The sequence below is a fragment of the Narcine bancroftii genome, chromosome 11 (assembly GCF_036971445.1).
Source record: "Narcine bancroftii isolate sNarBan1 chromosome 11, sNarBan1.hap1, whole genome shotgun sequence".
NCBI lineage: Eukaryota > Metazoa > Chordata > Chondrichthyes > Torpediniformes > Narcinidae > Narcine > Narcine bancroftii.
In genome coordinates, this window is record NC_091479.1 from 90,999,200 (window position 1) to 91,021,897 (window position 22,698).

A 22,698-nucleotide genomic window follows, 5' to 3' on the forward strand; every position below is an offset into this window, starting at 1 on the left:
TTCCATTGTTAATTATTTCAAATAAATATGACTAAAATTAGAATTTATGGTCAGAATGGGAATGAAGATATTTCTAAATTTTATCTGTCATGACAACGTACATTTTTTATTGTATATATTTTTAAAAACTTCTCTACAAACTGAAAAAAATTCCTTTTGGTGTTACTGATTCTCTTTTTATTTAAGGCTTGGTACCACCCACTAATTTACGTGAAGGGAAAGTCACAGAAACATCGCTGGAATTACTGTGGGATAAAGCAGGAGGGCATTTCAACCAATATGAAGTGCAGTGTATAAATTGTGATAAGCAGCTTGTGGTAACTTCACCTTGCTCCTGGTGCAATTTACACACACACACACACACACACACACACACACACACACATTTGCTGAACATAAGAGGAACATGTCAGATGTTTGAGAGTTGTAAGACATAAAAAAAAACCACATACATGTTTTTACTCTTACATGCATGTTTTGTTACATGACAGGGACTGGTTGGTAAATCCATGGTCGGGGTGTCTGGAGCTCGGATGGGAGGGCAGCTGGGATGTTGGGAGCTCATACAGGTGGGTGGCTGGGGCCCAGTTGAGTGTCTGCAGTTGGGGCAATAAGAGCTCTGGTGGCTGGGTGTCCAGGACCTGGGAGAAAGACGGAGGTTGGGGCTTTGGGAGCTTGGAGGGGTGGGCGGTCAGGGTCAAAAATAGGAGGGGGGACCTTTACACGCATATATACACCAAATATTTTCAATCGCGAGCCACACCCACTAAAACCACCATTGTGAGCGCTGGCTCATACAATTCCAATCTCAACCAACGTATTTCCATGAGCCGTACATTATTTGTCAAAGAACCACATGTGGCTCATGAGGCACAGTTTGGGCATCCCTGTAATATGACAAATGTAACATTTAATGGCATTATTTTGGAAATTGAGATGACCTAACATTGTTCATTCAAACTAATAGCACCTTTTCGGCAAAGATAATTTTATTAAAACATCTTCCAACTTTGTTTCTTTTTATATTGAGTTATACATCTTTAAAATATAGCACATTTATTGTATTTCAGGCTAAAAAGGTCAAGCAAGAGTACGTAATGTTTACAAAACTGACTCCAGGAAAACTATTTAATATTTCACTTAGAACAGAACAGGAAAACTGTCAAGATAACATTCAAGTTACACAATTAATAAATACACGTAAGGTGTCTCTTTACGCATTATTTTAAATATACTGCATTTTTTCCCGAACTTCAGTAAAGTTGTTGAACCGTGTTAACTGCTGAGTTACTAGATTTTTTTTTGTTCATTATTAACTGACATCTACAGCTTTCTTTCCAAAGCTCATGTGGATTTTGAAGAGTATATATTTTTAAAGCAAGGTAAAGGAGCCTTCTGGCCCCTGCCGTCCAAATATCCCAATTAACCCACTACATTTTGAAGGGTGGGAAGAAACCAGAGCATCTAGAGGAAACCCAAGCAGACACAGGGAGACCATAAAACTCCTTACAGACAGCGCTGGTTTCGATCCTGTGTGGCTGGCACAGTTAAGAAGTGTGTGCATTGATTTAAGGATAGATTGTGCAAAGGAGGCAGCTGAAAGGTTTAAAAGTGGTGGTGGGGCAATGAAAGCGGATGGAGATGAGAAAACAATACTCAGGGCCTGGTGTGTAAAAGTTGTGCATAGCACATGGGCCAGGGGAATCTGAAAATTAAACAAGGTAATACTACGATTAGGATAATAGTGCCACACTATTACAGCTCTAGAGTTCTAATCCGGTGCTATCTGTAAAGAGTTTGCACGTTCTCCCCATGACCTGTGTGGATTTTCTCTGGGTGTTCCGGTTTCCTCCCACTGTCCAAAACATAGGTTTATTGAGTGTAATTGTGCTGTGTGGGCTTCGTGGGCTGGAAGAGTCTTCTGACCTGCTGTATCACTAAAATGATTTTAAATAAAAGGTAGAATTTTAAACTTAATATATTTGGATCACAATGGGTGGTGATGGGGGGGGTGGGGGATGTTAAAGAAGATTTCAGTATTTCACATTCATCCCTAATTGACTAGGGCTGATGAAATTAAAGTCTTGTGAGGTAATGAGAATATGTCGAGACTACAGATGCTGGAATATGCTGCAAAAAGCAACAACTTGGTGGAGGAATTCAGCAGGCCACACAGCATCAGTGGGAGAAGAAGAATCGTTGACATTTTGGATCCGGATCCTTCATCGAAACTGGGAGAAGTATTCCAACTTGACGGTTCTTTTTCTCCCACTGATGTGTCTCGACCAGCTGCCTTCCTCTAGAAGATCAGGGTATTTCCCCCCCCCCCACAATGAAAATGTGTAAATTTTATTTTGAATAGAATTTCAGTTGAAACATAGCGTTGATTATAGAAATTTGCCTGTGGGGAGTGTGGTGGAGATCAATTCTGATTCAACAGTTTCTTTGAGTTTGACCATGACTTCAGAGGCTGTGCTCTATAAAAATCTGAAAGATTTGCCACAATTAACCATACGTACTGTAGTAAATGTTTTTACCTGTCAATAAAAACCCCTATTGTTTCTCATGGCCACGCACTTCATATTGCAGGCCTTGTCCAGTTCATGACGGCCTAACTTACGCACATGGGAACAATTAGGGGCTGCGTAGAAGTAGCAGAGCTGAGTGCCCTGAGCAGGCTCGCTCAGTCAGTGATGCCGGCTGGAGGCCGCTCTTCCTGCACCTCATCACAGCCATTTCAGTGATCCCCTCCCACATTCTGCTAACATTCCTTTGCGACTCCCAAGAAATGTGTGTTGTGGGAAGGTCTTTGGAACAGCACCCTTTCGTAATCTGCGAACCTCTTGCAACCGTATTGTTGAGATGAAGGTGGCTTGCACCAGTAACTCAGCGGCAATCAGCAAACTGCTTTCTTCAGAATAAGATGGCTGTGCTTACGAATCATCATTTGGATCTCATTTGGGATATAATTCGGACACTAGATATGCTGGGCTTCATTAGTCGGGGGATTGAGCTCATGATTCATGAGGTGATGTTTGCAGCTCTGTAAATCTCTGGTGAGACCACACTTAGAAAATTGTTTTCCATTCTAGTCACCTCATTACAGGAAGATATAGAGAGCATACAGAGGAGATTTACCAGCATGTTGCCTGGATTGAAAAAACATGCCTAATGAGGCAAGGTTAGCAGAGCTTGGGCTTTTTTTATTTGGATGAAAGAAAGATGAGAAGTGACTTAATAGAGGTCTATAAGATTATAAGAGGCATTAATTGGGTGGACCATTTTCCCAGGTTGGAAATACCAGAGAACATTTGTACAAAGAGAAGGGAGGCAGATTTAGGGGAGACATCAGAAATATGCTTTTTACACAGAGAGATGTGGGTGCCTGGAATCTATTGCCAGGAGTGATGGTGGAGGCCCTTTAAGAAGTACATGGATGTAGGAAAATAGGGAGGGTTGAGTTTTGTTTAGGTATGTACAGTGCCTTCCATAATGTTTGGGACAAAGACCGTTTTAACTTTGAATCAAACGATTCACATGCAATCAAAGAACACATTCCAGATTTTATTGAAGGTTATTTGTATACATTTTGGTTTGACCATGAAGGATTGCAGCACTCTTTATATATAGTTTCCTCATTTGGCATTACAGGTGTTTGCGATTCCTCAGGTATGTTTAATGACTTCATTGGTGCAGGTATGAGGGAGCTAGACTTGCTTCTAAGCCTGATCACCTTTGAAGTCTGTAGTTGCTATTTTCCAATATGAGGACCAGAGATGTGGCAATGAAAGTCAAAGAAAGAGACATTGCCCAAACCTTAGGATTACAAAATTAACTGTTTGGAGCATCATTAAGAAGAAAGAACATACTGGAGAGCTCTGTAATTGCAAAGGGACTAGGACTAGTAGGCCAAGGAAGATCTCCTTCAGTCCTCAGCATTTCTCATCATGAATAAAAATCCCCAAAAGCCTGTCTGATTATCAAAACCACTCTTCAGGAGGCAGGTGTGGACGTGTCTATTGTCTGCAGAAAATTTCATGAACAGAAATACAGAGGCTACACTGTAAAATGCAAACCGCCAGTTAGCCACAGAAACAAGATGGCCAGATGACAGTTTGCCAAGAAGTATTTAAAAACCCTGCAGAATTCTGGAAAAATGTCTGTGGACAGATGAGTCCATGATTAACTGTATCAAAGTAATGGCAAGAACAAGGTACACTATACTTAAAATCACCAGCGCCTGAAGAGGGTGCACAAAATCAGTGAACCGGTGCGGACTCGAAAGGCCAACATGGCCTGTTTCCGCTCCGTAAATGGTTATATGGTTAAGGTGTGGAGGCATAAAGGAACTGCCCAAGATCCAAAGCAAACCACCTCATCTGTGAAACATGGTGGTGGGGGTGTTATGGCCTGGGCACATTTACCTTCACTGATGATGCAACTGCTTATGTAGTGGCACAATGAGTTCTAAGGTGTATAGAAATCTACCTGTTTTAAGTTTGAGCAAGTGCAAGGATCAATGATCCTAAACATATGCTGAAGCCACAAAGGAGTTTTCCAAACTAAAAATTGGAAATTTCTTGAGGGGCCAAGTCAATCACTCAATCCAAATCCAATTGCACATTCCTTCCACATGCTGAAAAGAAATCTTAAGGGAACAAGCCCTCGAAACAAGCAGGAGCTGAGGCCTGGCAGAGCATCACCAGAGAAGATGCTCAACACCTGGTGATATCTATGAATCACAGACTTAAAGCAGTCATTGCCTGCAAAGGATAGGCAACAAATTGCTAATTATGAATAACATACATTTACCATTGCTGTGTCCCAAATATTATTGTGCCCTGAAATGGGGAACTATGTTTAAAAATTGCTGCAATTTGGTCAAATCAAAATGTACACAGATACCCTTGAATAAAATCTGTAATGTGCCCTTTAATCACATGTGAATTGCTTGATTACAAATTTAAAACTGTGGAGCACAGAGGCAAATAAAGGAAAATAGCATCTTTGCCCCAAACATTATGGAGGCCACTGTATCGGTCGGCACAGCATTGTGGGCTGATGGGCCTGTGCTTTGCTATAATGCTCTTGTTCTCAATGTAAGAAAGCTTGATGAAAAAATACCTTTCAGCTTAACATTCCAGTCATTCAGGCATTTCACAGAACATACATAAAACCATTCTTGTTTCAAATGTCTCCATTTTCCCTGTAAAATTGAGATGATTTTCAGTTGATCCTGAATTATCTAAAGCACCTGCAGATCTATCAGTAGAAATAGAACTAAATAAATGCAAAATAATTTTGACAATCTATAGAATTTTTTTTTTCTTATTCTGATAAATTCTCACTAGCCGATAATCATTGTTCAACTTTGCTGTTTTAGTGCCAACGCCTGTGGAAATTCTGAATTATAACAAGACTTCAGATTCACTCACAGTCAGCTGGCTTGAACCGACTTGTATATTCGATGGCTATAATCTAACCCTCTCCAGCATAGTTACGCATCAGGTGGTCGAACTTCCTGTTAATCACTCACGGTAAGATAAAGCAATTTTTAAAATTATGATTTCCTGAGAAACTAGTTATTTTCTGAGAAGACTGAAATTAAATTGATCAGTTAAAATTTAGAACAGAATTAGTTTTTAAAAATATTTTATGGAAAATGATGGCATTGCATTATAATGTGATGAATGAAATTGCACTTCCTTATAAACTGATGGATGAACTCGCACCTAATTTTGGGATCAACATTCTGATGTAGTTGTGATGAGAAGATATACCTGAGCGTTTCTGTGCCAAACGAAAGGCTTGGGCCTAGAGGTTGACTGCATTTTACTTCCTATGGATGCTCCGTGACCTGTTGAGTTTCTTCAGCACGTTGGGTGCTGTATTAGACCCCAGGATCTGCAGAATTCCTTGTTTATCACCGATGCCTGTCCCTACTTCGGTAGATGTTAAAAATTCCAGGATAATATAAATGACATGGCTCGTTGGAGTGAATGTCAAGGTCCAGCGACTTATCGACACTGCCAAACAAGATCCTTACTGCTTAATACTTATTGTTTGTAGAAATTGGCTGCTGCATTTGCCCACAATAAAAGAGCAGGATTTTCTACATCTTGGAGTCGAATTTGCCATTCATTTCCATCATGGCTGATCCCTACCTTAATTATCTATCCTGGACCCAGAACACCTCCTCATTAGTCGGGAAGGCACAGTAGTGCCTACACTTCCTAAGGAGGTTGAGGAGGGTACCAGCCTCTATGTTGACAAGTTTTTTACAGGACTACAATTGAGAGTGTTCTGACTGGCTGCATCATTGTGTAGCTGTAAAGCATCGGGCTGTGTCAATTCAGAGGATCATCAAAATGGCTGGGAAGGTAACTGGGGTCTCTCTTTCCTCTATTGACGACATTTACGAGGAGTTTGCTTAAATAAGGCTCAAAGATTTAAAGAACACCTTTTCCATCCAGTACACGGTGACCCACTACCATTGAGGAGATACAGGACTGCCAGGCTGGAAAATGGCTTCTTCCTGCCAGTTGTGAGATTGATGAACAGTATCCTGTAACTGAGTAAATCATCCCAAAATATTTATATATTAAAAAAATTACATATTTTTTGATTATAATATACCCATGTATGATTATTGTGTGCGCGCTGTGGTCAGAAAAAGACTGTTTTGTCAGGTCGTATTGTATATCTGTTCAGAGGATAAAAATTTGATATATAATCTTGACATGATGGCGGCACTACCGGAGCCGCTGTAGCGGCAGCAATGCCGCTGGTGCGGTCCTGCGGGGAGCAAAGGAACAAAGATGTAGCGCTCCCACGGTGTCCAGCTGTCCAGTTGACTGCCGTCAGCTCTGCGTGGGCTTTGAACGGCCCCTTGAGGAGCCGACAGTGGTTTTAGTTGAAATCCCGCCTTACTAACTTATAAATGTTATCCATTCACCAAATTTGTAGCTATTTGCTTAATCCACAGTGTTTACAGCGGAATCTAACTTGGCATCATGTGAAATATTTGCTATAAATCTGCAATTATATTCAAAAATTATTCATTACTCTTGATTAAATAATGCTTTAGAAATCTCAGAAGGCTAATCGGTACATAAACTACCACAATTTCAAAGTGCATCCGAATATAGTATAATGGCCACGTAATTTTACAATACTTATTTATCCAATTTCCTTTATTAATTCTTTCACTTTTTTTGATGCATGTTATAACAATATTGGGATTTTATTCCTTTGACGGTTTAGACATACAAACTTAATGGTTAATGGGCTTTGGAGCTATTTGTGCGTAGAGATCATACCTCATGACTCTTCATAATATGCTTTTAATTGATTATGTATTGAAATGAAAAGAATGATCTATTTCTGGGGCATTTTGATTTGAAATGCATCTCATTGGACAAGATACTGAGTTACAAAATAGCAGAAGTGTTCCTGTAAGGATATTGCTAAAAGAATATAACTGCTTTATTTTGTTTGTTTACATATTGTACAGAATATATCTTTATGACAAGCTAATACCAGGTACCACCTACTCTGTATCCATTGAGACAACAAGTGCAGCAAAGAAGAGTCATCCCACGACAATTAGCATAACAACATGTGAGTTCCAGAAGGAAAAGTACTTAATCAGTCGAGATTGTTAGGACTTTTAGATTGAAATGTCACCAATATGTTAATAGGGTTAAACGTTAAATAGAATCAGACTAATATAGCAAGGAAACAGGCCATCAGACCAACATGTCTGATCAAGTTGCTATCTAAGCAAGCCTCATTTGCCTGCACTTGGCCCATTGTCCTCTAATGCTTTCCTACCTGTCTAAATGTTTTTAAATATCATCTTCTCTGGTCTCTTGTTCCACGTGTACACCACCTTCTGTGAAAATGTCCTTCAGGACACTTGCATTTTTTTCCTCCCTCGCTTCATTTAAATCCTTCAACATTACCCTCTTCCCTTCTCCTTCATCTACATGCCAAATGCAGCTTGAATGCTTTCACCCTGTGCAAACACCCTGTGAGAGCAAGGTCACATCACAACTTGGATAAAGAAGTTTCTTCTGAACTCCCTACTGATAACATTAATCAAAAAGAACTGGGGGGTGACTGTTTCAGAATTGCTGGGCAGGGGTGGTGGGGGGGGGGGGGGTTGTGGTTGATGTTTAAGCAAGGCCGGATTGGTCTGTTATTAACAGTCTGGAAATCAAATGGGGCTCATTTCATACTAAACAAGCTGAAGTGCCTGATACACTTCATACCTGGCCCCACAAGTATACCCTAGCCATTAGCTGATGAATCTTGAACAACCTCATCAATTGGCATGGGGGGAGGAGTGTATATATCTTCATTAATAAGTTTCTAAGTTATTCATTATTATAGTTATGTTACTGTTTTAGTTAATTGATAGTTGCTTAATGCATTATGAATTTATCTTTGTTTTAAGTTTTATTTTTAAAAATTATTTAAATCAGTTTCAGTTGTGCTGTTCAGCAAAATTTAAATTGATGAAAGCCAAATGATTCCCCCCCACCCCATGCCTTCTTAGTGAGGACCTTGGTCCATGTCAAAAAGGGCAGTACCATCAAATATTTAATTTGTGTATCCAGTGCTTATTTGGACTCTCTTGCTGACAAATGTTCAACTGGGCAAATATTACCTATGAGCCTGTAAGGATAGAGACATTCTGAATATCATTTCCTAGTCCCTGAACCTCCAGCAGACTTGCATTTTGTCGAACGTGATGAGAACTCTGCACATTTATTTTGGAAGCTTCCAAGAGGTGATTTTGATATGTTTGAGGTAAGTGAATCTTTTACTTCAACATAGGTTTACTGGTTCTGAAGGAAGTGATTGGAGACTAAGTGCTTGGAGTGCAGTTTTGTTAAAGCAAACATTCTGTTTTATCAGAGAAACATGCAGAAGACCTCAAGGCTCATGGCAGAATCAATGAGGTCTTCTGCCATTTACAAAGTAGGGAATTAAGGGATATGGGGAAAAGGTAGGTCGGTGGAGATGAACCTATCAGAACTTTTCCTTAATGACTTGATTGTTTTATTGTCATCAATAGAGGATGAGCAAATGTAGGTTCTTGGGAGTCACTATCTTGGAGGATCTTTCCTGGAACCAACACACCAATGGCATCATGAGGAAAGCCTCTACTTCCTCAGGAGTTTGCTGAGGAGCTAGAGGAGTTGTTTAAGTGAACCGGTACGGACTTGAAGGGCCGACATGGCCTGTTTCCGTGCTGTAAACGGTTGAGCTACACATTTCAGTTTGAAATTCAACTGCTGAGAAGGAAAGGTGATTGCAAAGTAGAATTTTCACGTTTTTGTTGGATTCTGAACATTTAATGTTGCATGACTTGGTGATCTTTCAGTGGAAATGAAACCATATTTTAATATTTAATGAGCAAGTGTCATTATGTGGCTCATCTAACAATGCGGGTTTACACCAACGAGATCGAGTTCCTTATCATCCAAAATTAATTATCCAACAATATATTTCTTGAAGCGTACCTGCAGAATCATGGCTTGGCAGAGCTATAGTTCAGCACTGAAATGGTTGGATGCTGTAATAATTGAACAGGTGTCATGTTTGAATAGGTGTTCTTTTGGAGTATTAAAACTAAAATGAATAATTGTGGCTATTTAATTTATAATTATGTTTATAAATTATTTGCAAATTTTACTTTTATATTACTGTGATCAAATTTAATTTCATAATTGAATATCTTTTACTCTGGTTACATATACATAACAGTTGATCAATATCATAAGCTGGTATGAGTGGCAAGTTAATGTACATCAGCTGTCAAGCAGCTTAAAGCAAGAAAGAGATTCATTTTTATCTCCAATCGGTCTAATTTTGTTTATATTCTGTTACTTATAAATGGTAAAATCCCTGTTATTCAGAATTCAAGCAACTGGCAAAAAAAAAGCAGAAAATAAAGATGTAAAATATACAAAAGTTTAAAATTGCCACCATTAGCGGTCAGTTCGCCAATCTCAGGCAACTGACAAATTAACTTATGTGGCATCTACCCATCCCCATACATGCCAGATGCTGGGACTTTTACTGTACAGTAAGAGTCCAAAAGTCTGGATGCCAGAAATCCCAGACCACCCAAGAATCTGGACGTTGAAAACTCTTGAGTTTTGTGTGTATGTGTGAATGCCACAGTTGCACAGCGGCAACAAGTGGCCAGGCAGAAGTCACGGAAATATAATTTATTTGTTTAATTAAAAAAAATGTTTATCTGTTTATTCTCCTTAAATTTGAATTTTAAATGTACTGTCTGAGAACCCGGAAAATCTGAAAATCCAAGCAGTCCAGATTCCTGGACTTTTGTAAGTACTGCACTATGAACATTTTTTTTGCAGGCTTAATGCTAAATGTATTTGACAATAGTTTCTCAAGTAACAAAGCAAAACAATTACTATGTTTACATCTATTTAATCAGCAAATCAACTATTTCACAGTATTTTTAGAAGTGAAGCAAATTTATTGCTTTGTAATAACTGCAGTACAGCATATTGATCAAAATTGTACTTTTGATTTCATGCATAGTTAAGGTATTATTTACTAGGAAGCAACGAAACAACACGTCGAATAAATTTACGTGGCAACAATGTCATGATCAAAGATCTAATTTCAGGAGGAGAATATGCATTTCAACTAAAGACAGTTAAAAACCTGGATGCAAGTGAAGTAATTGAGACGAGGTTCCAAACTAGTAAGTGTTTTGAATACTTCCCTTCTACCTCAAAGCAGTTATTAAAGAATATTTCCATGGAGTTTCTGTCAAGTGTTCATGCCCGACTTGTATCTTCAGAGAAGCTGTAGAAACTTGGTAAATAATTTCTTTCTTGTGAAATTGCAACTCATTCAAGAGAGGACCACCGAGCAAAAGACAAATCTTTTGCACCAAATATGCTAATCAGTTTACAACCACTTAGTGTCTTTTTTTAAGAGGCTTTGAAGGGCCAGGTACAGCTGCAAACTGAAATTATATTAGAGTAAAGATATATGGAAGACAACAAATCCCTCAAAATTGGGTTGATTTTTGCAACCAATCTGGCAAATTTATATTTTGGAATTTTTCTCTCACTCAGGTTATCTTGGCACATGCCAGCCAAGTGTTCAGTGTCAAAGAGATGCTAAGATGTGGGAGTAATAATGATATTCCTGTAACTTATTCACATACAACACAGGCAGGTTACTTACTCCCACTTGCCACATCCTAAATATATCTCAACATTTAAAATAAAACAGTGGCATAGATAGCGTAAGGACCCAGGTTTGAATATGGCACTGTCTCTAAGGAGTTGGTACATTCTTCCCGTAACTGCATGGGTTTCCTACAGGTGCTCCGTTTCCTCCGACCCTCCATATCATGGTTAATTGGTGTATTTAAGCAGCATGGGTTTGTGGGCTGGAAGGGCCTGTATCTGTGTTGTATCCCTTGTACCAGTAATAAAAAAAATAAATAATATGGTTGTAGAGCTCGTCGAAAGAACCAAAGACTTGTTGATCCAAACCAAGGCTTTTATTAGCAAAAGAGAGGAGCTTTTCACAGGTGGCCGACCAGTCCGGAATGATCCAACCTGGCTAGGGACACAATCCTTTAAGGCCCAGACATAAGGCGTGGCTTAGCTCTCAGCCAATCGCTGTAAGCACAGTCTAGATACTGTAACTATATACACTATATACATTGGTGATAGATCTGTACTATCACAATGGTATCTTCACTAAAGGGGTTGTTAGGATCCCTGTATCCTTTTCTGGGCTGGGTCTAAACCAGTAGAAGCACATCATGACTCTGGGAAAGGTAGGGTCGGAAATTTATTCTGCAACCTCTCTGTTAAATGTCCCTGCTAGATAAGAAATTCCTAAATTTTCACCCAGCAATAACGAAACAGTGGATTTCCACTTTAGTTGGGCCAATGTGTTTTGTGCAATTAATTCTTCAATAAAACTTTAATTTTCTTTGGAGGTCAACTTGCAAGTGGCTATGTTCACCTGTTTCTGATTGTCCATTCAAGCTCATGGAATTTGTGGATTCAGGTGATGGTGCCAAGGAAACCCTGGCTAATTGCTGCCGGGCATTTGTCGATGTGATATTAACATAGTTTTTTTTTTATATAGTAGTTTTTTTAAGTGTCCGTTCAGTGATTTTCTCAGAATGTTGATAATGATAGGAGCCTGAAGACGAACACCCAGTAGCAAAAGGACAGCTTTTTCCCCTCTGCCATCAGATTTATGAATGGACAATAAACCGCAGCCACTAACTCACTCTCTATTATTTTTGCACTAATTTATTTATTTTTAAATGTATTTCTTTTTAGAAATATGTACACTCTCACGCTGCTGCAAAGCAACACATTTTGTGACACGTTCATGACAATAAATTCTGATTCTGGAGGGTTCAATGGTGGCAGTAATTTCAAACAGAAAGAAGAAATGGTCAAACCTACACATCTTCCACATTTGTAAAGCTATTTAACGACGCAAATTCGTCAAAATTTCCCGTGTAGAATGCAATTTTACTTTTCTTCCCAATTGCCTTGTTTTTTTCCAATCAACAAAAGTCATATGAAACGCAACCCTTACTTAAAAAGTCAGGATGTTGGCTTTAAGATGAGACTTAAAGTTCATTTCCATACCATGGTCATATCTTCCCCTGTCATCTAACACTGAGTTCACTTCACCTTGACTCAGTCAAAGCACAAGATGACTAATATTTTTATGATTACACCAGTCATCGCAGTCATTTTTGATCAAAGCTTACAATTAAAAAAAATCTCTTTATTTTCGAGAACCTGAAAAACCTCAAATGCTGGAAGTTTCAAATATTTTAGCCACAAGATTTACTTTACACTGGAGGGGACCTGTTGGAAATGATATTAATTACCAAGTGGATCTCATTCCTGACCAAGGCTTTGTTAACATCACAGACCTGGGAGGTGGCAGCTTCAAGGTATGACTTTCACAATGCCATTCACAATTGATGCATCCTGAAGTTCTAGACAGGAGATGGGTGGTCTATATACAGTATCCATTTACACAGTGAAATTGCTCTAGAGTCACTGAAAATAAGCTTATTTTTGAGTTACTTGGTTTTATTAACGTTGGGAAAATGAGCAGGCCAAAGATTTACTTGTTCAAAATATCTCTTAGCCATTTATGTAGAGTGTAACACGCAGTGTGATGATATTCAGCTCAGTGACATTAATTACGTACCTGGCTCACAAGTACTGTACCTTAAATATTTAATGAAATGACTGGTGTCACAATCCAAGTGACAGAGCACAGCCGAATTTGTCTGACTGAGGTGATAAGCAAAATGCAATAATGCCGATACTGTTCATTTTATTTTTCTTTGCATTCATATCTGGATCTGCAAGAACCAAGGTACTTTTTTTTGTAAAAAAAAACCCATCGTACTCTGTAATTAATTTGTGTTTTATAAAAGTTGGTTAAGTGTCTACAGAGAGCTTGTGTGAGGAGAAAGCAGTTGTAACTGAGTAAATGAAAATTCCTACGATGAAATTGGTTGGAAAAGGTGAAAAATGTAAGCTTAATAAGATAATATTTATTGGAATTTGCTATCAATTGAACCCCTTATTTTGTGTTTGTGCTATTCTAGGCTGATGTTTTTGAAGCTACTCCAGGTATAAAGTACACAGTCACCGTTTCCTCAGTGTCTTCATCCTTTAGCAAGTCTGTGAGCAGATCATTCACTACAAATGAAACCTGTAAGTGGACTTGCGATGTTCATTAACGTCAACATTTAGAACTTTCAACAGACTTTAAATGAAACGAGAAGTGTTTTTGCATAGATTTAAAAAGTGGGTGAAGACTGAGTATTTTACTGAATGTGAAAAATGGAATCCAGAAGGGGTCGTACTGTAATTTCTGCAGAATAATTAGTTTTAAAGCAGATTTGGTTTGTTCTGTTTGTGAAAACGAGCCTGGCATTCTCTCACAGCACTGGTTTTCTGATACAAATTTACCACAAACCTAATTGTGAAGCACATTCACATACAATAAGCTTGTCACTTATTTCCTTAAATTAGATAAAAATAATCTAATAAATATGATGAATGTGCACTTTCTAGTCATTGACCAAGCACACTGATGTCAAACACCATGCAAAACTTACTTCATTATCACTAGGAGTTTACAAATTGGATTGTAACATGAGTTTAACCTGCCAATTGGCAAGTTTTCTACCCATGAACAGGCCAATTAGCGGGTAGAATTTAACGAAAACTTGGAGGTGGATTGACGACCATGAACTCAGACTGTGTTAGCTGATGCTGGTAAATTTGAAAGTGGTCAATGGCTGTCTGGGTACAAAGTGATTTGCATGCAATGGCTTTCTTCCTTACCCATAATTCCCCCATGCCGTTGTAACACCAGAGCAGTTCCAGCAGCGTGGGGGATTATGGGTAAAAAAAATATGGCCATTGCTCCTGCCCCAACTCCGTTCCTCGCTAGCCCACTCAACGTTCCTCCGGGCCCTGACACAATTTCCCCGGCCCTGACAGTGTTCCCCGACTCTATGTTCCTCCCCTACCCCCTCCCCAATTCTGTGCCCGCCCCGGCCACTTACCTTTTGGAGGCCAACACTGGGGACAGGGGGATTCCCTTTGAGGCCTCCGGCGACACGGTGAGTGTGTGACACGCCACTCACCACGTTACCGAAGGGGCAGGAATGCCCTTAAATTGCCTGGTTGCCATTCAACCAGGCATTTAGGGTCCAGTCTAAGGGGCTGCATGGGTAGGATGCACCAGTCTGAGCAGCCCCAGTTGCAATGATGAACTGTGCATATGAGGTCTGAGAAATGCACAGGCTTCACACAATAAATTAGACCTTAGCTGGAAGATAACAGCCTGCTTAGATATGCACACCTTTGATGGATGAATTCTAAACCATTGTCAACCAATTCACTGAAACAATCATAAATCATCGGACGTATGACTGTCTGACCCACTGTACAATTCCTACTCCCAAGAACAAAGGTCCATGGCAAGATCTAGAAAACTCACTATTCATTTTCTTTTGAAAGCAACCTCTTAACAAATTCAGTTATTGATGATGAAATTCTCCATCCCCTTATTGTGCCAATGCAGCCAATAGCCAGCTGAGGAAAAATATGTTTTATACCCAGCACAAAGCTCACAGACTACCAGGTAGCAGAGAGCCAGCCTGTCTTTACATTTTTGAGACATGGACTGCTGACATCAGACAGAACAATGGAGAGGGAGAATCAATGCCATTTCTTGAAAGTCCTCCAGATAAAAACACAAATCGTAGTGACCTCTCTCATGTCGCAGTCCTGCATTGAAATCCTAATTCTACATGGTTAAACCTGATCGCTATGCCACATTGTAAGCTTACCTGATGCCAGTTTCCTAAACTCATTGTACTCCAAGCTTTATCAGCTGGCCAGGTGGACAAAAAAAAACAATTAAATTTTGAACCTAAATCACCTTGTAAAAGTTATAACATTTGTACCAACTCAAAGGAATCACATAACCATTTAAAATCTGGGATTGAATTGAGAACCTCTTGTCCTTTTGTTGGGGCTACATGGAAGCCAAACAACAGAAGCAACATAGACATTCCCAAACTATCTGCCTAACCTGTCTGAAAACCACCTCCTGCTCCTCCTGTGGCAGAGTGAGATTCCATATTGGTGTTATCAGCCACCAGAGAACCCCCAGGACCAGATGCAAAGAGGATATTGTCAGCTGAGGGACTGGCTAAGGAGAAGATTTAAAGGTTGGACCATACAAATACCTGTAGTTTCAGGAGGAAACTGAAATTTCTTGAATACATGCTAAAAAAAAATTAGTGATTTTTTGTTGTTTTGAAATATGTCTGGGAATTATAATATAATATTTTATAATTAAAAAAAAATTTTGCACTAATTTGCATGAGGTCTACTTGAGTGTTTAATAGTCTACTGAATCATAATTACTTGTTGGAAAACTTGAAAATCTCCTGGTTATTTTGCAGCTAAACCAGCTCACAAATACTTAAATTTGATTCATGTCTGTAATACTGCATAGCTGGTAAAGGATATCTGAATCACAGTTACAGGTTTTCAGTATAAAACAACGCATGCTTTGAAACTCTGGTGTTGCGGTCCATCATTGCAATATTTGGACTTGTGCAAAGTGAAACTTCTGCTTGTAATTTATGATCATTGTATAATTTAACCTGTTAGATAGTTGATAAACATTTAGCTTTGAATATTTTTGTCGAGAAAGACTATTGAGTTAATGGGGAAGTATTGCCCAAACTGATACCTTCTTTGTTAACTGAAGTTGTCAGATTACTTCTGAATTCTTCTGGATATTTTTGTATGCTGTTTTAAAGATTTTGGCAGTTCTCTTGTACACTTAACGTAAGCCCGGTAATGTACAATGGTTTTCAGCCTGAATATTGGATTTTATTTTAAAATTTAAATTATAACGATATGGAATAATGAAGGTCCTTCCGGCCCATGAAACCAGTGCAGCCCAATCATGCCCAATTAACTTACCAACCTGTACATTTTGGAGGGTGGGAGGAAACTCACAGGGAGAATATACAAACAGCACTGGATTTGAACCTGGGTCACTGGCACTGTAATAATGTTGCACCAACTGCTACACTAACCCTGCCACCTTGAGTAATCTTTATGCAGATGTTTGTATTAATGGGCTCAAATGCCAAAATCAAGAATTTGTGAAATTGGTTACTCTTGCCTTAATGGAATAAAAGCACAATATTTTTTTTAAGGAAGAGTTTAAGCCAGACTAACATGATCCTTTACACACTAGATTCTAGGGGGAAAAAAATTGATTTTGGGCTCTGCCTCTCCTTGTATACTTCCGGCTGCAAAGGAGATGAGGGAGCACAGACGTGGGGAAGGGGAATTGTGGCAAATTTATTGGATGGGGGGGGGTGAGGGGCAAGAAGCAAAAAAGGGAAGTGAGTAATGTTACTCTGGCACATTGAGCAGCTGATCATGGTGAAAGTGGGACACTGAAGCGACAGCTGGCAGGCTCTGTGACCTGAAGAATAAGTGTACAGATGACTTAATCTGTCCTTAGAGCTTCTGGCATTCAATTTTAATACATTAAAATGACTGTTGGGGAAGTGGCTGGAGGAATTAATATATTGAAAGAAATAAACTGTATCCTACAAAGAATACTTTAGGAAACATGGGACTCGGTATCTTAAATTTTGACAGACAGCAAGCACGGTAACAGGCCATTTCAGCCCATGAGTCTGTGCTGCTCAATTACACCCAATTAATTTACACCTCCGGTACATTTCAAATGCTGGGAGGAAACCGGAGCACCCAGAGGAAACCCACGCAGACATGGGATAAGGGACAAACTCTTTACAGACAGCGCGGGATTTGAACCCCAGTCCCAATCGCTGATTCTGTAACACCGTTGGGCTAATTGCTAAGCTAATCATGTTATCTTAAATTTAGACATACAACACAGTAACAAGTCCGTGCCACCCAATTGATCTACAACCCCAGTACATTTTGAAGGGAGGGAGGACACCGGAGCACCCAGAGGAAATCCATGCAGACATGGGATAATGGACAAACTCCTTACAGACAGCGCGGATTTGAACCCCAGTCCGAATCGCTGGCGCTGTTACACCGTTGGGCTAATTTCTAAGCTAATCATGCTATCTTAAATTTAGACATACCACACAGTAACAAGTCCATGCCACCCAATTGATCTACAACCCCAGTACATTTTGAAGGGAGGGAGGACGCTAGAGCACCCGGAGAAAGCCCACACAGATACGGGGAGAGCGTACAAACTCCTTACAGACAGCGCCGGATTCGAACCCCTGCAACTGCTTCATACTAACTGCATCACTAACCATATTGAAACTTAAAAGCAAAGATTATCTGTCACACTTTTGCCGATTGGTCAAATGCATGAAAATCCAATTTCCCAAAAGCACCTTTAAATTCTAATTCGCACACTTCGAATCAAAATGAAGGCTAAATAACATCAGAGTGCAATATATCATTAGTTGCAATAACATTAAGTCCTGAAGCAAAACAAGTTAGGGCAAAGTGTGCAGAAGTGGCAGAACCAGCGGACAGTGTAAGGTGAATCAGGAATGACCAATGGAGCCATAGAAGAGATGACGCATTGTAGCAAACAGCCACAGAATGGATCAGGGATGGTTGGAACTAGACTGCAAAACGTGGTATGGGGGAGGGGAGGGGGGCATTATCCAGTGCACTGCATGGGTGAGGCATGAACAAGCCGTGAACGTAGCGGACGAGGGGGCGAACAATGTTGGCCAGAGAGGCGTTCAATGGCAGGGAGAAGTGCAGAGGCAGCAGGATGATCTGAAGTGGGCCTGGAACACCAGATGCAAACCTGGGGGAGGGGGTGCTCAAGCAGACGAGGAAGGATGAAGCTGAAGCGGACCTGGGTAGAGACGATAGAGCATCATCCAAGCGGACTGAAAGGGTGATGGCCTAGCAGGTTGTGTAGGGTGAATCAGGAGTAGTAATAGACATGTGGAAGGGGAAACTCACCCAGGAATGCATCACGGCAATTGGCTATGAGATGGATCAGAGAGTTGGATGATTGGAAGTAGACCGTGAAATGTGGAAGTGCGGGGGATTAGAGCAGGCTGAGATGGCAGAGAGATGCGAGGGGGAATCAGGTTGGGCACATAGGTGTCGGATGATGGGGAGAAACACCAGAGGCGAGCATGATGCCCATAGTGGACCTGGCAAACGATGCAGACCAGCGGTGTGACTCTCAAAGTTTCTTTGATGGGTGAAGGTAGGGTGGCGTTTGTAAATTTGGAAGGGTGAGGGTCTAGCTATAGCGGTCCGTGTAGGATGGATTGTGAACTGCTATGGACACATGGAAGGGCCAACTAACTAAGCGAGGAATACGCTGCAGTAATCGGACACTGTATAGATCAGAGATAGGAGTAAAGCACGAAAGCCCGCAGACAGTGATTGATGAAAAACACAAGGCTGGAGAGACTCAGCAGATCAAACAGGGTACTTTGTATAGCAAAGATAGATACATCACCAATGTTTCAGGCTTGGGACTTTCATCATTCCTTGATGAAGGACTCCAGCCTGAGATGTTGGTTATGATTTTTTTGCTACTTAAAGTACCCTGCTTGACCTGTTGCATTGTGTTTTTACATACATCAGAGATAGTTGGATGATTGGGAATAGACCTCATTCAGTGGAATTGCACTGGAATGATCCAGAGGACCATCTGGGTGAGCCATGAGCTGGCTGCAGGAGGCCAGGGAGAACAACGTCAGCCTGACGGATTGGATGCCAACCCAGCTCGATGCGTCTTCGAGGGGTAATAGTTATGATGGGACTCGCCGATGTGGGAGGGCGGACCTGGGTGGAGACGGCGAAGCCGAACCAAGCGGACGTGAAAGGGTGAGGTTTGAGTGGACCGGGTAGGGTGAACCGGCCGCAGGATGGTCGGATGATTGGAAGGGGACCGTGAAATGTGGCGGTATGCCGGGGAGGGGGAGGGGAATGAAGTGGCCACCGCGAGGGTGGCGGGAGGAGAGGGTGAGCAGGGGGAAGCACAGAGGCAATAATAAACACACGCACACAATGCTGGGGTAAGTTAGCAGGTGGAACTGCACTTTATGTAGCGAAGGGATGTCAACTGATGTTTCAGGTCAAGCTCTGCACTCCGGAGGAAGCAGCACTGTAGCCCTCAGAACCCCCTTGAAGGGGGAAGGGGAGGAGGGCGCTAAAGCGTACCAGGAAGGGTGAGGCTAACGCGGACCTGGGTGGATCAGTGGTTCTCAACCTTTTTTTCTTTCCACTCATGCACCACCTTTACTAATCACAAAGCACCCAAGGCAAGGGTGGCCAAACTGCAGCTCGTGGGTCACAGGCGGCTTTGACATTTAATGTGTGGCTCACAAAAAAATCTTGGCTGGTGGAGATGTCAGTGCTCCTGTAGCAGCTCTGGGACACTCCAAATTCCAGACCAGGGGTTCCCCGGATGGCCATAGACTGGGCTGTGTGGCAAGGAGAGGGAAGAGGGAGTGGGCACTGGAGGAATGGGCACTACAGAGGAGTTGAGCGAGCAGTGCATGCTGAAGTTGGGATCTCACATCATGGCAAAGTGCCACCAACATTGAGTGGGGAAAATCTGAGGGTTCTCTGCGGGGAGTGGTCGCAGAGGTCGGGAAACCGAGGCTTGGCTAGGAGAGCTCCGATGAGGCATGGCTTGCCCCAGAGACAGGGTGTATGCATGAGGCAGGCACTCTGGCAGGGTTAGGGAGAGCAAAATGATTGTCTCCATCATCGAGAGGAGAGGTGGGAGGGGATCTCCAATGAGGACCTCATCCAAGCGCCAAGCCAGGACAGAGCTAGAGCTGCCAGCAGCAGTAAAGGGCCTGTCAGTGGCCATGGGCAAGCTCTGTCCCACAAAATGGAGAGTCGGCACCAGGCAGTGTGGTGGTTTGTCTTTTCCGTACCCCAACCTCTGCTCCCAGCAGTCTCTCTCCCCCATCCTGCTGACTACTTGGAAGGTGGGATGGGTACGAACAGAGCAAGGCGCAGGAGGTAGCCTTGCATCGGGTCACTTCCCGCATTATGCGCTTAGCTATGGACACTGCAATGGTGCAGGTATCTGCAGAGACCAATGACAACAGCATTCCCGAAGAGAACACTTCAGAAACTGGAGCAGGAGTCCATTCAGCTTGTTGAGATCATAGCTGATCTGACCGTGGACTTTCCCTTTCTGTCTTTCCCTCATAACCCTTAATTCCCCTATGATGCAAATATCTATCTTGCTTTATCTTAAATATATTTAATGAGGCAGTCTCTACTGCCTCCTTGGGCAGAGATTTCCACAGAAAATCAGTCAGGATTTTGAAAATATTTGGTATGTATATGCGTACTTTTTGATTACTGAAACTAATTCAACTTAGCAGTTTAAAAACTACATGCATGGATAAATATAATTAGTTATATGTATTCTTAATATTCAATTTTTATAACAAAATATGTATGTAAGAGGAAAAATGTGTATGTAATATTTTTTCATGACTCGTGGCTCTCAAACATCTGAAGTTTATCGAATGTCACTCTTGCATTAAGCAAGTTTGGCTACCCTGATCTACAGCATAGGATGCCATAAGTGCTCTGTAGTTAGTAAGGGATTATCTAAGGTGGTATGTGAGTTGGGGGAAAAGGATTGAGAACCACTGATGTAGAATGAGTTAGGATCATCACCATGGATTTTGAAGGGCACTTGATCAAGAAATGCACAACAATAATTGGCCGCAGGGTGATTAAAAGTGGGCTGTGAAATGTAAAGAGGGTACAGGCAGACAGGACAGGGGCTGCTGCGTCCCAAAAGGCCTATTTCTGTGCTGCATTATGCTAAGATTGTGACACTTCATTCCAATACAGACATGATGGGAGGTAAAATGTATACAATGGCCTATGTCTCCCTTTAGATGTTAAATAAGGACATTTAAAGGTATATCATCGTATTTATTGAGTATTATTATTATTTTCAATATTTTCCGATCTGCATATTAGGTTAATATATTTGGAAATGACATGCTGTTGTTCAGTTTTTTGTTTCAGTTCTCTGCCCAATAATTAGTCAAATTGCATTACAAACATGTTGTTCTCCATATCCCGTACATTAACATGTGCTTCAAGCAACCACTTACTTCACTGTGAAGGCTACCATACAGATCAGAAACAGAAGTTATTAAACTGTAATAAAGATGATGAATGGAGAGAACAGAGAAAATTTCCTCTACTTTTTAATTGGTATTTTGGCCCATATTCCATGACTGGAAAATCTCTTCCCCTCTCTGCCTTCCGTAAGGATCGCTTCCTCCGTGATTCCCTCATGCACTCACCCCTCCCCAGCTTTCTCCCCATAATCCTTAATGCCCTGCCTAATCTTATGCCTGTCAATCTCTGTCTTAAATCCACCCAACAACCTCAGTCCCACAGCTGCCTGTGGCAGTGTTCCACAACCCTCTGTCTAAAGAAATTTTTCCTCATCTCTGTTTTAAATAGATGCCTTTTTATCCTAAAGCTGTTCCCTCTTTTCCTTGACTCTCCTACCATGGGAAACATTTTTGCCACATCTACTCAGTTCAGGCCTTTCAGCACTTAAAAACTCTCTATGAGGTCTTCCCTCATTCTTCTGTCTGCAAACGAGTACAGCCCAAAAGCTGACAATCGTTTTTCATATACTAACCTTGTCATTCCTGGTACTGTATAATTCTAGTAAATCTTCTCTGAGCCATCTTCAAGATTATTCTTCATAATATGTTGCAAATGTATCGATTGTAATGCCCAACATTCTGGAATTTATAGCACTGATCTTTATTGGATAACTGACGTGTTCTATTTAACAGATGCAGTGTCGCCCGATGGTCTTGCCGTCGGCCTCATTGGTGCAACTGCCATCATGCTGACATGGAATATCCCTTCTCATCCAAATGGAAGAATTTTATCCTACGTGGTAGAGTATAAAGAGGTTTGTCCTCTGCAACAAGCTGACTTCATCCAAGTTTCAACCAATGCTGACATTACAGAATTTCTTCTCAACAATCTAAAGCCAGGCACAGCTTATAAAATTCGGGTAAGAATTTCTTTGATGCATTTTGTA

General features: G+C 41.0%; 1 protein-coding gene across 1 annotated transcript in view; it reads left to right on the forward strand.

The window, feature by feature from the left end:
• Positions 1-22,698, forward strand: part of ptprq (protein tyrosine phosphatase receptor type Q) — a 152,531-nt gene that overhangs the window by 18,844 nt on the left and 110,989 nt on the right. The window contains exons 11-19 of the mRNA XM_069904020.1: positions 187-317; positions 1,071-1,200; positions 5,384-5,537; positions 7,514-7,620; positions 8,717-8,814; positions 10,582-10,747; positions 12,831-12,991; positions 13,661-13,769; positions 22,445-22,671. Coding sequence (XP_069760121.1) covers positions 187-317; positions 1,071-1,200; positions 5,384-5,537; positions 7,514-7,620; positions 8,717-8,814; positions 10,582-10,747; positions 12,831-12,991; positions 13,661-13,769; positions 22,445-22,671 — 1,283 coding nt within the window. The remainder of the gene's footprint in view (positions 1-186; positions 318-1,070; positions 1,201-5,383; positions 5,538-7,513; positions 7,621-8,716; positions 8,815-10,581; positions 10,748-12,830; positions 12,992-13,660; positions 13,770-22,444; positions 22,672-22,698) is intronic.